At 44.6% G+C, this 17926-nt stretch overlaps 1 protein-coding gene across 1 annotated transcript in view; it reads right to left on the bottom strand.

Annotated features, from left to right (window-relative positions):
- Nucleotides 1-17926, bottom strand: part of PITPNC1 (phosphatidylinositol transfer protein cytoplasmic 1) — a 253207-nt gene that overhangs the window by 30375 nt on the left and 204906 nt on the right. The window contains exon 6 of the mRNA XM_065908682.1: nucleotides 14027-14122. Coding sequence (XP_065764754.1) covers nucleotides 14027-14122 — 96 coding nt within the window. The remainder of the gene's footprint in view (nucleotides 1-14026; nucleotides 14123-17926) is intronic.

The following is a 17926-nucleotide window of genomic DNA, read 5'->3' as shown; positions in this document are numbered from 1 at the left end:
GAGAACTCCCCTCCCCCATCTCTAAATATGGACTGGGAATGGGGGAGAGATGGAAGACAGGCGCCATGGCAAGAGGGCCAGCTGAGCCACCTGGGCCAGTCCTGGGGTACCTGACCTCAGTGACGAGCAGCTGCTGGGGAATGTGGAATTACAACTTCTCCTTGTCCCCAGCTTTGGGCCTGGTCCCCAATTCCAGAGCAACAAGAGATGGCTCCCTAATAACCTGTTACACAAAGCTAATCTGCTCCTTCAGGCAGAGACGACTTTTTATGTGTAAGATCACCTCTAATCAAAACCAGTAAAGTTATTCAAGGGCCCATCGGGAGAGGATCCCCTGTCTTCCTACATGTGACAGTGAGCGGCCAGGCACCAGCTCTCCTAATAGCCTGGAGCCAAGCTCTTCCCAGAAAGGAGTGCCATTAGGACCTGGCTCGGTTTGCAGACTTTGAGCTGGGACTGTATGTTGTGGACTGTCCGCGCTCACTCTGATCTTAGCTGTGCTCTTTGGACACATGGTATGAAACATAACTAACCGTTATCGTCTATCCATACTGAGGATACACAATTTGGCCCATAGATAGCATAAGTTCCTGAAATCAAAAGCTGATAATAGACTAACAAATATTCTTGACGAGTTGCAACATGGCAACAGTGATCAGCACTGGATTAACTGTCCCTGAAGCTAAGCTTGCTCCTCATATACGGTATTATTTTGGGAAACCTGGACCTCCAACTTGTTGAACGGAAACTGGGGTAGAGATCGTCAATAAACTCTGCATTTGGAGGCAATAAAAGATTCCCATTTTTAAAGCTGGAATAGATTTCAAACTTATTTTAGCTTCGGAACTCATTTTGTTTTTCAAAATATACTATTATTTAGGGAACTGCCCTAGTGGTCCAGGGGTTAAGAATATGCCTTCCAATGCAGGGGATGTGGGTTTGATCCCTGGTTGGGGAACTAATATCCCACATGTTGTGGGGCAACTAAGCTCGTACACTGCATTTACAGAGCCCATGGGCTCTGGAGCCCACACACAAGTAGTGAGACGCCCACATGCTGTAACTAGGACCTGAGGCAACCAAAGCTAAATTAACTAACTAAATAAAAAACTGCAAGCTGCTTATAAGAAACACTATTTGGAATCCCAATATATAAAGCAGGTAAAAATGAAGAGTGGATTCCTTGTACTATTTCAACCTTCATTATTTGAATTCCCTGGTCGCTCAGATGGTAAAGAATCTGCCTGGAATGCAGGAGACCCAGATTCGATCCCTGGGTCGGGAAGATCCCCAGGAGAAGGGAATGGCAACTCACTCCAGTATTCTTGCCTGGAGAATCCCATGGACAGAGGAGCCTGGCGGGCTGCAGTCCAGGAGGTCGCAGAGTCGGACATGACTGAGTGCCTTCCACTTTCACTTCCACGTCATTGTTTACTGGGCTCAAGAAGCACCTCTGTGGGGCCCTAGGTTCTGTGGAGCAGAACTGAATGGGAGACCAGAAGAGCTTTGGAATGAGACACCCATGGGTTTGAATTGCTGATTCAGCAACTACTACCTGTGTGAACCTGGGCAAATTATTTAACTACAGGACTGCTGTGGGGATGATAAAAATAAGAAGAGGAATGCTTCCCAAACTGGAAGTTGGTGGGTGTTTTCTTTAGGGGTTATGACTTTTACTTTGTTTTTAATGGGTTCCTGTATTACTCAATTGTGGGATGGCCAGGTTTTCTTTTTTCCCAGACCAGGTTTGCTTCAATCACTATTATTTACCTATAAGATAGGGAGTCAACTTTCATGAGATCATTAAAGCTAAGGAGGGGGACTTCTCTAGTGGTCCAGTGTCTAAGACTCCATGCTTCCAATGCAGGGGGCCCAGGTTTGACCCCACGTCAGGGAAATTGATCCCATATGCCACAACTAAAGATCCTGAGTGACGCAACCAAGACCCAGCATAGCCAAAATAAATAAATAAATATTTTTAAAAAAGTTAAAGAGGGTAACTAAGGGACTGGAAAGACCCTTCCTCTTACTCTGTCTTTCCCAGCGATTCCCCACTCACTCAGTCGTTGAGATTCGGGGTTAGCGAATTACGTTTCAGAAGGAAACAAATATCTAGAGTGTTTTTTAAAGACAGACAATAGTGTCTGTACCTTCAGCTTTGCCTGAAGGAGCCAGCTTGGTGGGGCAGGAGAAGCACAATCTTTGGAATTCGAATCAAGGCTTCCTGAAACACTGGCAAGCTACTGAGACTTTCTGAGCCTCAGTTTCCCCATCTGTAAAATGGAAACAATATCTATTCTATTTTGTAGTTATCATTAAAAATTAGAGTTGAATAAAACAACTTAGCAAGGACTTTTCTTTTTCTCGAAAGTTAGTTCCTGTCCCTCTGAAGTCGAGTTTAGCAATTCGGTGAGAAATCTATTAAAACTTCTAAGGCCCAAGTTAATGAGCTGGTAATTGTATGTCTTTCTTTGGGTCCCTTAACAATAAAAGATGAAGACAAGCAACTTAATAGCACCTATTCTTTCCTGGATATTTTTGGAGCAGAAGTTGAACAGTTGTACTTGGAGTCTGCAAAAAAATTAGAAGAAGTGGAGGAGGCAATCACTAGGTCAGGTCTTATTTCTCAAGGGAAAAAAATACCACTTCCATCTTCCCAGTCATAGCTCCAGATTCTTACAGCTAGTTGGGAAATGGCTTGGGCAAGACCTAGCCAGAGGATCTGATGGACACTGACCATGGTTTTTAATGAAAGAAAATAAATTTGGATGATCCGAAGACAGCCCCCAACTCAGAAGCAACTTAGGAGAAAACTGCACAAATGTATATTATAAAAACACTATTGGCTGGCAAGGAAGGCATTGAGTAAGACTCTAGAGATGACAGATGGGATCAGATTCTCAACAGATGGAATGAAATTCAAAGGTACTGACCCCTCCCTCGGTAGGGGAGTGGGCAGTCTTCCAGGCTTACGTTGCTGTTTCCTTTTGTCTCTACAAAATTAAGTAACAATAAAATGCTTTTAAAATGTGAACATGGTAAATGCATCTTTTCTAGGCAGAAATTCCTTACCTTGAATGGATAATAGATGTGATAATGTACTGGTTCCCTTGGTCCCTGGGTGAGAAGACTGGGCTTCCTGACCCTTCGGGTGGTCCTTTGTGATGAGGAGCTCCCCGACATGCCAGTCAAAACTGATCATTTCCTATGTGCATCATGCCATGAAAAAGGTTGGGATGCTCTGCTCAGAGGGTTTCTTCCCCCCTAAACATGGTGCATTTATCCTTGTTTCCCATCTTACTGCATCTGGTTAGGCAGGTCCAGAGACGGTTCTAGGTATCTACATTTTTTGGAAGCTTCTAAGGGGATTCTAATCTGATTTGGGAACTCTTGCTTTAAGGGTCAAGAAGTTCTGGTGTTTTAATAAGACAAAAAAAAAAAAAAAAAAAATAGCAGGGGCTGATGTAGGTGACCCAAGTTCTGGGCAAGGTGTGAACTTAATGTCTGCTTTCTTGAAAGTACACAGGGAGGTTCTCCATGAGATGGGACTGAAGAAGAACTTGCTTGCATCTGTTCACTTTTGGTTGAAAGCCTTGGGCCCTTTGGACCCTGCTTCCTTCTTTTAAAGTCTTAACTCTTATTCTTCTGAAATGCACTTGGGGACTTCCCTGGTGGTTCAGTGGTTAAGAATCCACCTGCCAATGCAGGGGGCATGGGTTTGATCTCTGGTCCAGGAAGATTCCACATGCTGCAACTACTGAAGGCTTCACACACTAGAGTCCATGCTCTACAACAAGCGAAGCCACCACAATGAGAAGCCCATGCACTGCAACTAGAGAGAGTAGCCCCTGCTCGCTGCAACTAGAGAAAGCTCATGTGCAGCAACAAAGACCCAGTGCAGCCATAATTAATTAATTAATTAAAAAGTCTCAGCTGTACAAATGGCTCTATTTTCTGAAGGATCTTGCTGTACGTGCAGCAAACTCTGTCAACTTGTGAACTGGAGTGACTGACATCAACTCTCTGCTTCTTTTCTCCATTCATGCCAACAGGTAAAAAGCAAAATGCAAACTGATGTCCATGGCCCAACTCATGGCAGCCACTTTTCAAAGACACTTGGTTTCTGCTGAGCAACCATACCAGCAACACATCTGCAGATCTCAGTGCAGGCGTCAAAGCAGGGAGAAGGGAACATTTATTAAATGCTAACTATGTGCCAGGACTGGGCTTTCACATCATCTCACTGCATCTCATCTCATGTCTCCATTCATCCACTCATTTGAATGGAAGAAGAGATTCAAAATGGTCAATAAGTGGTGCTGATGAAGCCAGCACCACTGTGATGGCTGTGATCACCTGGGAGGCCTCCCTAAGTGCATATCCACTGATACAACAATTTCACTTTTAGAAAGTATTCTACAGAAATACTAAAACTATACCAAAAAAATATAGCATGAGCATGTTGCTGCAGTACTGTAACAGTGAAAGAATGGAAAACACTCTAAATGTCCATCAAACAGAGTATGGCATAATTGTACACTGGCACATTATACAGTTGTTACAAAGCCTGCCAGAGAGATGTGTGCTACCCCAGAAAGACAGTAAGCTTACATCATTGAGAAAATGAATGTTGCAAAGTTGTATCCTATGAGCTCAATTTTATAAAATAGTGTTATGTATGTGTTATGTTTAAGTATGAACACCACAAATACCGACTTCAACAACATTTAACTCTGTGATTAGGTATCACAGGACATTTGTTTTCTTGATGTTACACATTTATGTCAAGTTGGGCTTTTTTTTTTGGCTGCACGCTGCAACTTGTGGGATTTTAGTTCCCTGACTAGGGATCAAACCTATGACCCCTGCACTGAAGCATGGAGTCTTGACTGTCAAGGAAATCATGAATTTTTTTTTTTTTTAAACAAGGATCATGCATTATTTTGTGAACAGATAAACAATAAAAGTGGACATTGTTTAAAGGCCCAGTTCAGATTTCATTACTCCTATAAAGTTCCCCCTGACCACTTCTGTTTATGGGGCTGCCCCCTTCTTGATTCACGCGGTGATGGTAGAGCAGAGGAATTTTGGGGGAGTGAATCCCACATGGCGAGAAGGCCTTTCTCCTGCTACCTCAGGCTAGGCTATCATTTAGCCTATGTTGGCAGCCTTTATCTTCCCAACCAGATCACAGGCTTCTTAAAGGTGAGGGTGTCCTACTTTTCATTGATTGTGTCAACACCCAAGGTCTCACACTGCGTCTTCACAGAGGATATGTTCTCGAAGATCACAGGAATGGCAGACTCCTCTGCAGGCTTGCTGGGACCAAGTCTTCCTGGCTAAGGTGATGGGATCGCCAATCCCATACACAAAGCGAGTCACTCAAATATCATCAAAGCCTCCCACTGGGTGGGATACCCATTGCTTTTCCAGTGCCATCCACCTGGATTAAAGAACAGGACGTCATCCAACTTGCGAAGGGGACTGGCGGGCAGGGAGAAAGAAAGGCAGTTGCCTAGGTGATGACTCACGCCGTCCTGCACGATCAGGAGGGCCTTTGTAAAGAGAGTATGGTCACCATATTGTTCTCCTCCTGGGACCCCTGGAAGCACTTGTGCTGTCACCCAGGCTTTGGAGGAAGCAGGTTAAAAGAAGCTCCACTGAAGAATGTTCTTCCCAGGGCTTTCCTTCTCATCTACTGCTCCGGGCACTTTCAGAGGCCTCCACAAGCTTCCGTCTCTAATGGAACTGGCCTCATGGAGACCCTGTGACGCAGCAACTCTGGGGGACCCTTACCCTGACCATCGTCTTGCAGACTTCCTGCCTCAGCTTTGGTGGGTGTCACCAGGGAGCACTTTGGCGGCAGGGGCTTCGGCGCCACATGAGCAAACCAGTTCTTATTCTCCCAGAGGCACCCAGCACTGGTAAATTGGAGCCCATCACCAAACAGCTGCATTATATTCTCAGAAAGAAACAGATGGATGGAGGGAAAAGGGAAAAAAATGACAATAACAACACAACAACATGAACTGCACCATGCAGCCCAGTGGGAGGCAGCTGTTAAATCTGGCCATTTGGAGATAATTGAAAATTCTGACCACCCTCACCCGCCAAGATATAGACTGACATGGAAGTATTTTTAATTTGAGGGAGCAGAGTTATTCGAAAGAAGCACTTTGTACTGAAGGGTACAGTTATGTATGACAATATTTGCTCATTTCATCTCTTCGTTCCCTTTCTGGGGGCCCGTTGTACTCAGCAAAAGGCATTTAATCTCTCACCCTTGACAGTTATTGGAAAAGTTAGACACATCTCTGTTCCCTTCTCTCTCCCTTAAGAGACAATCCAGCAGATATTTACATTGGTGAGACCAATGAACTGGCTGCCAAGGATTTCTTAGTTCAGAAAAACTCTAACCCAGGGGCCTGGAGGCTGAGTTCTAAAGAGTCCCCCAGTTAACCAACTCAAAGGGAAAGCTCTAAATCAAATCCTGCCTAAGACCTCCTGTACCTTCCTACCTCCAATTATATCAGGGCTACTTGCTTCTCAGACAGTCTCACATTCTCCTTCACTGATACCCAAGTTTAAGACACTGTGAGTTCCTTTAATTTCTCCATTAGAATTATTGTGCTCTTTATAACTGGTAAAATGGAGACTTCTTTTACATCTTCCAAAAGGAAGGAGAAATTTCCTTTTCCTATTTAAAAAAAAGAAGATCAAGTTCAAATGGTGGTGGAGACTGGTGAGATTACGGCCTTTGTAGCCCCAGAGCCTAGCAGAGCCTGGCACACAGTAAGCACTTAATAAATGCAAACGAGGGACTTCCCTGATGGTCCAGTGGTTAGGACTCTGTGTTCCCAATGCAGGGGGCTTGGATTTGACCTCTGGTGGGGGAAAACTAAGATTCCTGCATGCCATGGGACAGGGCCAAAAAAATAAAAAATCAAATCAAATCAAAATAAAAATGACTGCAGTGAATCGAGGAGAAAGAGGGTTGGACTTGAGCCAACACAAAAGCCTCTGAGTCAGAGCTCCCTAAGCCTGACTCTTGGAGATTGTCTAGGCTCGACCAATCCTGGAGGCTGGGTGTCGAGATTTGCTCCCTCATCCCAAATGGCCAGCTCAGCTTGGCAGGTGTGGGCTCACTGCCCGTGTCCTCTGAGCGCGTGTTATGACTTATCGTCTCCAGTTCCTCCTTCCTGGGCTGGGATCTTCACCTTGAAATCTTGGCAGAGCATCAAAGGGATAGACATCTTGGCAGAGGAAAGAACCCACGTGTCAACCACATAACAAGTACAACCTGCTCAGATATTGGCTTCACTTCGTCTTTGCTGCTTGGGTGGTGCGTAAGTGACCTGATCCAGAGAGTTATGATTCTGATGGGCTCAGGGCCTTGGCGGGGCTGCGTGGAGACTCATGGAGGTGCCCTCTGTGCCTGAGAAACCACACTGATTTTTTAACAATGCAGTGCTGTCCTGCAAAGTCCTGCTACATGTAGGAGAGCAAAAAAACTTGAGATTGAGAGGCTCTTGGGAGCTGAGGCTCAGGCCCCTGATGTGACTGGAAACAGTGGCAAAATGATAATAAAGATGGTGCTGGGTTGGGCTCTCAGCCGATTCTGAGCCTCGAGTTCTGCTAAAACTCTGGTTAGTGGGGGCTCTTATGCCACCAGACAGAGGGCACCCCACGGAAAATTTCTAGCTCCTGTCACCTTAATGAGAGAGGCACCCTTGCCTCTTATGTGGTTTGGAGGTTTCCAGGGACAAATGGAAAAAGAAAAGAAAATACTTCAATCCCCTGCTTGGTCCTGGGTGGCAGTGTGTGTGTGTGTGTGTGTGTGTGTGTGTGTGAGAAAGAGACACACACAGGAGCTGAGTGGTGACCCAGAAAACCCTGGTCTGAATGGATAAACCTCAAAAATCTCAGAACAGATTGAGTCCACCAGCATTTCAACCTTCTCTGCAGAAAATGTGTTTCCTATTTATGATGCTGACACAGTCAACTTAGAAAGATGGATTGGAAGAAAAAGCTCATAAAGCTGTAGACCTCAGATTAATATATATATATATATATATATATATGGAACTGATGCACAACTGTTAGCTTAATGGCTACAAATGCATTTGCTTTGATAGCACTCGTTCTGAGATTGTCACTGCTAGAAGAAAAAAAAAAGCCCATGGCTTTCACTCATTCATTCAACAACTGTTCTGTGAGCAGCTGCTATGTGCTGGTGCTATCCTATCTGCTGGGGTATGGATATAAAGAAGACAGCCCTTGGTTTTGTGGAGCTAGTATCATCTAGAAACCACAGACCAAAACTCTTGCTCCAGGGAGTGGGGTGCCCAGGAAGCCCACAGAGTAGAAGTTGCGTTTGACGGAACTCTAAACACTAATGACTAGAAGCTTTCCAATTGAGAGGCACAGAGGTGGTGAGGGTCAGAAAGGGGAGAAGGCAGAGGACCATACTAAGGGATTGAGCTTTTAAGCAGAAAATGACAAGGTCTGATTTCATTTTAGAAAGAAACTCTTGTGGCGGGGAGAAGGATGTTAATTATTTACAGTGTACAGAGGAGAAATTTGTTTGGAAATGACTTCTAAACTGGTTGTTTCCCTCATTCTCAGTTCAGTTGCTCAGTCGTGTCTGATTCTTTGCGACCCCATGGACTGCAGCACGTCAGGCTTCCCTGTCCATCACCAACTCCCCGAACTTGCTCAAACTCATGTCTATTGAGTCAGTGATGCCATCCAACCACCTCATCCCTGTCGTCCCCTTCTCCTCCTGCCTTCAATCTTTCCCAGCATCAGGGTCTATTTCCAATCAGACAGTTCTTCACATCAGGTGGCCAAACTATTGGAGTTTCAGCTTTAGCATCAGTACTTCCAATGAATATTCAGCACTGATTTCCTTTAGGATTGATTGGTATGATCTCCTTGCAGTCCAAGGGACTTTCAAGAGTCTTCTCCAACATCACAGTTCAAAAGCATCAATTCTTCAGTGCTCAGCTTTCCTTATAGTCCCACTCTCACATCCATACATGACTACTGGAAAAACCATAGCTTTGACTAGATGAACCTTTGTCAGCAAAATAATGCCTTTGCTTTTTAGTATGCTGTCTAGGTTGGTCACAGCTTTTCATCCAAGGAGAAAGCATCTTTTAATTTCATGGCTGCAGTCATCATCTGCAGTGATTCTGGAGTCCAAGAAAATAAAGTCTGTCACTGTTTCCACTGTTTCCCCATATATTTGCCAGAAGTGATGGGACCAGATGCCATGATCTTAGTTTTCTGAATTGAGTTTTGAGTTTTAAGCCAACTTTCACTTTTACCAAGAAGCTCTTTAGTTCTTCTTCGTTTTCTGCCATAAGGGTGGTGTCATCTGCATATCTGAGGTTATTGATATTTCTCCCCGCAATCTTGATTCCAGCTTGTGCTTCATCCAGCCTGGCATTTCACATGATGCATTCTGCATAGAAGTTAAGTAAGTACGGTGACAATATACAGCCTTGATGTACTCCTTTTCCTATTTGGAACCAGTCTATTGTTCCATGTCCAGTTCTAACTGTTGCTTCCTGACGTGCATACAGATTCCTCAGGAGGCAGGTAAGGTGGTCTCGTATCCCCAGCTCTTGAAGAATTTCCCACAGTTTGCTGTGATCCACACAGTCCAAGGCTTGGCACAGTCAATAAAGAAGAAATAGATGTTTTTCTGGAACTCTCTTGTTTTTTTGATGATCCAGTGGATGTTGGCAATTTAATCTCTGGTTTCTCTGCCTTTTCTAAATCCAGCTTGAACATCTGGAAATTCTTGGTTCATGTACTGTTAAAGCCTCGCTTGGAGAATTTGGAGTATTACTTTGCTAGCATGTGAGATGAGTGCGATTGTGCGGTAGTTTGAGCATTCTTTGGCATTGTCTTTTATTGGGACTGGAATGAAAACTGACCTTTTTCAGTCCTGTGGCCACTGCTGAGTTTTCCAAATTTGCTGTCATATTGAGTGCAGCACTTTCACAGCATCATCTTTTAGGATTTGAAACAGCTCAACTGGAATTCCACTAGCTTTGTTCGTCGTGATGCTTCCTAAGGCCAACTTGACTTCGCATTCCAGGATGTCTGGCTCTAGGTGAGTGATCATACCACTGTAGTTATCTGGGTCATGAAGATCTTTTTTGTATAGTTCTTCTGTGTTTTCTTGCCACTTCTTCTTAATATCTCCTGCTTCTGTTAGGTCCATGCCGTTTCTGTCTTCTATTGTGTCCATCTTTGCATGAAGTGTTCCCTTGGTATCTCCAGCCCTTATTCTCAGTCCCTGGCTAATGACACACAACCCAAACAGCCTTGGGAACTCACTCTCTCCCTTCTGGTGGGTTCATACTGCACTCTGGATTCTGAAAGTTGACTGATGGGGGGTTTGGGTCACAAGGGAATCCCAGGGAACACACTTTTCCTATGGTTTTATTGCAATTCCCAATTATGCTCTTTCCTTTGTGGTCTAACTGCCAGAGACAGTGAGAAAAAATTCTACATGTAATGTAGGCTGGTGATCGTCTGGGAGGCAGTGCTTGACAGGATGTGCAGGGCCGAGCCTTCTGGGGCCCCTTTCTCCCACATCCATTAAGTAACCCTAAGATTCCAGGACAGGCAGGGGTGGCTCTGGGTGTGAGAGCAAAATCCAGACTGCCAATGAATGAAATCCAATTCATCTCCAATGACCTTTACTTTCAGGGCAGGATTTTCCAGCCTTGGCATACTGACATGTGAGGACTGGGATTCTCTGGTGGCTCAGAGGTAAAGAATCTGATTGCCTGCAGTGCAGGAGACTCGGCTTCGATCCTTGGGTTGGGAGGATCCTCTGGAGAAGGAAACGGCAACCAGTATTCTTGCCTGGAAAATCCCATGGACAGAGGAGCCTGGTGGGCTACAGACCATGGAGTCAAAAAAGAGTCGGACACAACTTAGTGACTAAACAACAACCCTTGTTGTGGGGGCTGTCCTGTGTATTCTAGAATGTGGCTATGGTTGGCAGCACTCCCAAGCTGTGACAACCAAAGACGTCTCCAGACACTGCGAGCATCCTCGTGGGGAAGGACGCTCTCAGCTGAGAGCCACTGCTCTTGGAGACAGGTTTCCATGATCTCATTTGATTTCTCAGTAGCACTAAGCATAAGCATTCGCTCTCTTCTCTCGAAACTTGCATCCCTTGGTGCTCTCTTCTCGTTTTCCTTCTAATTCTCTGTCCAGTTCTTTGCAGATTCCTGGGGCCTCGCCAGCCTCTCCCTGATCTCCAACTACTGTCCTAAATGTGATACTAGGACCTGAACTCCCTTCCCATTATACTTTATGCTTGTTCACTCTCATTCATCCTTAGGACTTTAAATTCTTCTATTTCCAAAATACTCCCCAATTTGTCTCCAGCCCAGATCTCCTATCTAAGCTCCAGACTCATTTCTGTTTGTTCTAGATGTCTCACTGGCATCACAAAATCCATCTGTCTTTCTCCAAAATCCATTCCTTTTCTTCTCTCATCCCCATCTACCTGTTGTCCATGCAGTAAACCTTAGGGTCATCCTGACTCTTCCTTTTCTCTTATCTTCACACCCAGTTTATGACCAATCCTTGTCAACTCTATCTTCAGTAGATACCTCAGAACCCTCTGTTCCCAGCCCTCCAGCTCAAGTTACCATATAACCTAAATAACTAACACAGTAGATAATTCCGATGACCTCAGTGGTTTCCTGACTTCCACTCTGCTCCTGGACAGTCCATTCTCCACCCAGAGCAAACTTTTAAAAGCATAAATCAGAGTGCATGATGCCCCAGCTTTAATTTCTTCAGAGGCATTCCACTGCAGGTGAATAAAATCTAAGCATCTTAACATGGCCTCATCATCTTTCCCAACCTCCCTGCCTACCATTCTTCCTTCTGTTGCTGCCGCCACACTGGTCTCACAGGTGTCACGTGGTGTCACGGTGGGACTCCCATGCATGCTGTCACCTCCACCTGGAGCACTGACCCCAGCTCTTTTCCTCCTGCGGGTCATGTCTTCCTGAGCATCTTTCCTGATCCCATCCTCTTATGTTCAGTTTCCTTATCATGGTCTCTCCCTGCAAACTTCCTTAACTCCACGTGTTTATTATGGGATTAGTTCTTTATTGCCTGGCTCCCGTGCTAGATTGGAAGTGTTGTAAGGGAAGAGACCCTCTGTGTCTCCTCTGTTCATTGCCATGTCCCCATCTAAATATTGTCTGTGACACGCAGTGAGCACTCAGTACATATTTACTGGATGAGTGACTATTCCCCTCTCATTTCCTAGGTCAAACTGTATCTTGAAAAGAATACTTTATGGCCCGGGAAAATGAATGACAGTGAAGCATGAAAAAAGTGTTCCTCGAGTATCTGTGTCAATGAGGAAAAGCTTGCTGGTGGTGGTTCTTGGGAGCACAAAGTTCAGGGAGATGAGTCAGGCACTGGCTGACAGAAATGAGTCTTGTTGATTTTGTCATTAGTATTCTGTATCTGTGCTAAGACTTTCCACTGAATCAGGGGATCCCCGATGCCAGGCAGGACCACACTGAAGCCATCTAAGAGGAAGAGCTGAAATCAGTTCAGAGTGTTCTGGCAACTCTGCCTTTCTTGAAGGCTTGAGCTACCAAAGGGACCAGGATGTTCAGGTAAGACAACAGTCCCCCAGGCTCAAGGAGCCACAGAGGCGGCAAGGCAACAGCTTCACCCAGCGCGCTGCATGACGGTTTCCCCATCACTGAAGCCCCGTAAGTATTGGTGGCCTTGAGATGAAACCACAGAAAAGTAAGACAAGGGGAGGCCAGATTTCTCTTCTTGAGCAGGCCCACAGTTATGCAGAGGGCATTTTGCTTTGTTTTTCTGAAAATTCATGAGTGTGGCTGGCTGCAGAGTATAATGTAAATGGATAACATTCAAAGGCTCAGCCTTTGAGTCCCACCAAGAGTCATTCCCATCAGCCTCTCCCAAGATTTGAAGGGACAGCAGCTGCAGAGCACATGCCTGCAATTAAGCAGCTAAGCACTCGCTGAGACTGGGTTAGACTCTAACAGCCAAATGGATCCCAAAAGGTGGAGGCAAGAAACATCTGAACCACACTTAGAGCCCAGCGTGCGTCACGGTGGGATTCATTCTTACCGGGTTTATTTATTACATCTTAAATCAGCCTTAATGAAGCCGAGGAAAGAGTTTCAAGGTCCATGTGTTACCGCTCAAGGACGAGAAGAGGGCCACGAGTCCAAACATACTGTGATTGGCTGCATGTTGCTAAACAACAAAAATAGCCCAGCATCTGTTGTTGCAGGGCTGGGACGTTATTTACAAGGGGGTCACCCAAGTTCCATCAGCAGCCATTAATAAAATACTAACAGGCCCTAAGTGGTGACTTATGCTAACAGGATAAAAGTTTGCACTGAGGCAAACAGTGGATTCTGGTAGGTTGAAATCATACGGAAAAGTATTTTCCTAAATTTATTCTCAGTCAAGATAAAAAAAAGGGGGAGGGCTTTATGAAGGTCCTTTCAGTTTTGAGACAAAGTTTCTGTGCAGAGACAAGCTGCCCAAGTTTCAATATTCACTCAGGGAGGACTCATTGAGCCTTTTCTTTGTGTTAGACCCCAAAGATATAAATAAAACACAGCCCCTGCAGAGGAGGAGACAGGCTGGCCCCAGGCCTGGCCAAACAGGAAGCCAGAGGTGGCCACTGTGTTTTATAGGCCAGTTATCAGTTGTGTGGTTCAACCTTGCGAGTTATTTTGCTGTCCAGAATGACGGCAGAGCTGGGGAGACAGAAGACTACACTGAAACTGAGTGGCAGCTGGGGTTAATGATGGGCCCCAAGAAGTAGGAACTCCACTCTGAGTCTCGAAGTAAAGAATTCAGTAAGATGTAACAGTAAATTGAATCAACGCAAAGACAGAGGGATGTGTCCTGGGTCAGGGTGGACTTAATACAAGTTTGCTGAAAGAATAACTCTCTTCCACATGACACCCCGTCTATTGCTCACCTCAGATTCTTTGTAGTAACGTTCTGGAATTTCATCACAGGCAATATCGATAAAGCAAACTTCTCTCTCCAGGTCTTTGGCTTCATTGTCAAAAATCTGAAAGAGCAGAGCAACAAATCAAAGGTTCGTGACGGTAGGTGAGATCCTCAAGGTGCCCGCAAGTTGGCCCAATGGTGCGTGAGGCAGAATAACTCCCCACAGAGCATCTTCACATGGCTCAGTGCCCCTGGTGAGAGCTTTCCGCTGCCTCAGAAAGTGCAAGAATCATGAGAAGCTTTTATTCATCGCTTACATTTTGTCACATCAGAGGTGTAGCATCAATCACCGCTTGGTGAGGGGAAGAAGATAAAACAAGCTGTTTTTAGAAGTTCAAGAGTGAAGACATAAATCTCTTCCAAAAAGGAAGTCTGCTGATTTTTGGCAGTTAATCTAAACAGGGAGAGGGAAGAGGCTAAAAAGGTTCTGGGTAGATAGGAGACAAAAAGCAGTAATACAGCCTGAGATTTAGAGAAGAAAAATAAGGTTTTTTTTTTCATTAAAGTGTTTACATATATTTAATTTTGGAAATAACATACACACATTGCAGAAAATACAGATAAACAAAAAGAAGAAAATATAGACTGTCCACAATCCCATTACCCAGTGTATTATTCTTGATCATTTAAAAGCACGATTTCTTTGGTACACATAGGGGTATGAAGGTGGAGCTTAAAAAAGTACTGAGATGGCTTCTTGTCAATCTAGGCTTGGTTCTACAGGCCCAGAATGCCCAACACTTGCAAAGAAATATGTAAGAGAACCATGTATATAGATATACACTCTGGTGGGAAGAATAAGTTCCTCTATTTTTCCCCACTGCCGTTTTTTTCTGACCTCGCAGGGATATCTTCTCATCATTTCTGAAGGATAGTAAAAAGATTAAGTTCGCAAATCACTTCATCCTTGGAGAAAGTCTTAATTGTATCCCTATCTCACTGTTTAGCTAATTCCTACAAGGGAATCATCTGCTAACACTAATTAAATCTGACTCGCCAGAAGAGAACGAAATATTTTGGAAGAAGAGGGTGGTTGATGCCTAAGAACACTGTCTTGACACAAATTTGGAGCCTATTAATAACATGTTCTCCCCCAGGAGAGCATCTGGAGGGCTCTTTAAAGTTGAAACTGCTAGTCCTTTCCAAATGCTTTCCGAATAATATTTGTGCTGGTAATTATCTGGCCAGGCTGCTGTTTGCTCTGTCACCAATTTCCTTCTATAATGGTTAGATATTGGACTCTTCAGATCTGTTCAAAGAGATTGACTCCCCGGTCTGAACTGAGAAGGCCACTATATTTTCCTTAAAGGTAGAGGAAGACTGGTTCCTGGATCAGCTCTGATTCCAACCATGGCCAGGTGAATTCAAGAGCCTGGAGACACTCCCAAAGTGTTTGGGAGGGAGAGGTACATTGCTTTGAAATGAAATGGAGAAAAGGTGGGAAAATAAGTTCGAGTGGAGACATGAAACACAAAATGAAACACTGGGTCTCAGGGTGTTTGTGTGTTTCACTCTCTCTTTTCGCTTGAGTCTCTCTTAAGTGTGTGCGAGAGAAGACATGTGCCTCATTAAGAAAACAAAACAGAACGCAACACCCCAGAGGCAAATGAGCTGCTAGAGAGTAAATTACAAGAGAAGTTAGAGAGCTTTGACATTTATTGGTGGTAAAATTTATGGGACTGAAAGAAAGGGAAATGAACAGGGTTAAGGGAGTTATTGACAGATTAGGTGGCTTTTCCTAATTTAATTCACATAGTTTTGGATCACCCATTATTACATTATTGCCCTTCTGCTCCAAATTCACCCTTTAGTCTCTGCTCTAACAGACCAGACCCTGTAAGCACCTCTTGACAGTGAGTATGACACTAAGCCATGTATTAGAGGAACCCTGCAGGAAGAAGGGGCTTCTCTTCCTGGTGTGAATCTTATTCCTGCTGTACAATCCATTGAGGGGAGAGGGGAATGAAGTGCTGCTCCGTCCCAGCTGCATGTCCAGACTGCACAGCTGCTTGGGGACTTTGGAGTCCTGGCCTTCACTGTGGCCCTTCTGATGTAGGCACCCCTCTGCTCCAGCCACACATCGCCAATAGTGCCCAGACTCTATATTCTTGCCCACCAGTCTCATGTCACTTATACCCAGAGGGAACTTCTCTGCCACTCAGCAACTGTGGACCACCTCTGGTCCAGGAAACCCAGCAAACTTCCCTCCCATCCAGGGCTATGATCACAGTCTCTGCAAGGAGGTCATGCTCCAGCCATGGAGGTGGACCCCTTCTGAGTTTGTTCTTCCTAGTGTCCACTTTCCCAGCCTCAGGTACCCTTTAGACTTCTCTTTACATCTGTATAATTTATCGCATCAAAGTTTCAGTTCAGTTCAGTTCAATTGCTCAGTCGTGTCCAACTCTTTGCGACCCCATGGGCTGCAGCACACCAGACCTCCCTGTCTATCACCAACTCCTGGAGTATACTCAAACTCATGTCCATCATGTCAGTGATGCCATCCAACCATCTCATCCTATGTCATCCCCTTCTCCTCCAGACTTCAATCTTTCCCAGCATAAGGGTCTTTTCCAATCAGTCAGTTCTTCACATCAGGTGGCCAAACTATTGGAGTTTCAGCTTTAGCATCAGTTCTTCCAATGAATATTCAGGACTGATTTCCCTTAGGATTGACTGGTTTGATTGCCTTGCAGTCCAAGGGACTCTCAAGAGTCTTCTCCAACATCACAGTTCAAAAGCATCAAATCTTTGGTGCTCAGCTTTCTTTACAGTCCAACTCTCACATCCATACATGAATACTGGAAAAACCATAGCTTTGACTAGACAGACCTTTGTTGGCAAAGTAATGTCTCTGCTTTTTAATATGCTGTCTAGGTTGGTCATAGCTTTTCTTCCAAGGAGCAAGCATCTTTTAATTTCATGGCTGCAGTCACCATCTGCAGTGATTCTGGAGCCCCCCAAAATAAAGTCTGTCACTGTTTCCATTGTTTCCCCATCTATTTGCCAGAAGTGATGAGACCAGATGCCATGATCTTAGTTTTCTGAATGTTGAGCTTTAAGCCAACTTTTTCACTCTCCTCTTTCACTTTCATCAAGAGGCTCTTTAGTTCTTCTTCGCTTTCTGCCATCTGCAAGTCTGAGGTTATTGATATTTCTCCCAGTAATCTTGATTCCAGCTTGTGCTTCATCCAGCCCAGTGTTTCTCATGATGTACTCTGCGTATAAGTTAAATAAGCAGGGTGACAATATACAGCCTTGATGTACTCCTGTCCCATTTTGGAACCAGTCTGTTGTTCCATGTCCAGTTCTAACTGTTGCTTCCTGACCTGCATACAGATTTCTCAGGAGGCAGGTAAGGTGGTCTGGTATTCCCATCTCTTGAGGAATTTTCCAGTTTGTTGTGATCCACACAGTCAAAGGCGTTGGTGGAATCAATAAAGCAGAAGTAGATATTTTTCTGGAACTCTTGCTTTTTCGATGATCCAAGAGATGTTAGCAATTTGATCTCTGGTTCCTCTGCCTTTTCTAAATCCAGCTTGAACATCTGGAAGTTCTTGGTTCACATATTGTTGAAGCCTCACTTGGAGAATTTTGAGCATTATTTTGCTAGCATGTGAGATGAGTGCAATTGTGAGGTAGTTTGAACATTCTTTGGCATTGCCTTTCTTTGGGACTGGAATGAAAACTGACCTTTTCCAGTCCTGTGGCCGCTGCTGAGTTTTCCAAATTTGCTGGCATATTGAGTGCAGCACTTTCACAGCATCATCTTTTAGGATTTGAAATAGCTCAACTGGAATTCCATCACTTCCACTAGCTTTGTTCATAGTGATGCTTCCTAAGGTCCACTTGACTTTGCATTCCAGGG

Source organism: Muntiacus reevesi, chromosome 18 (genome assembly GCF_963930625.1).
Source record: "Muntiacus reevesi chromosome 18, mMunRee1.1, whole genome shotgun sequence".
NCBI classification, from domain to species: Eukaryota; Metazoa; Chordata; class Mammalia; order Artiodactyla; family Cervidae; genus Muntiacus; species Muntiacus reevesi.
The sequence above is the reverse complement of the archived record's forward strand: the minus strand, read 5'-3'. Positions and strand labels throughout refer to the sequence as shown.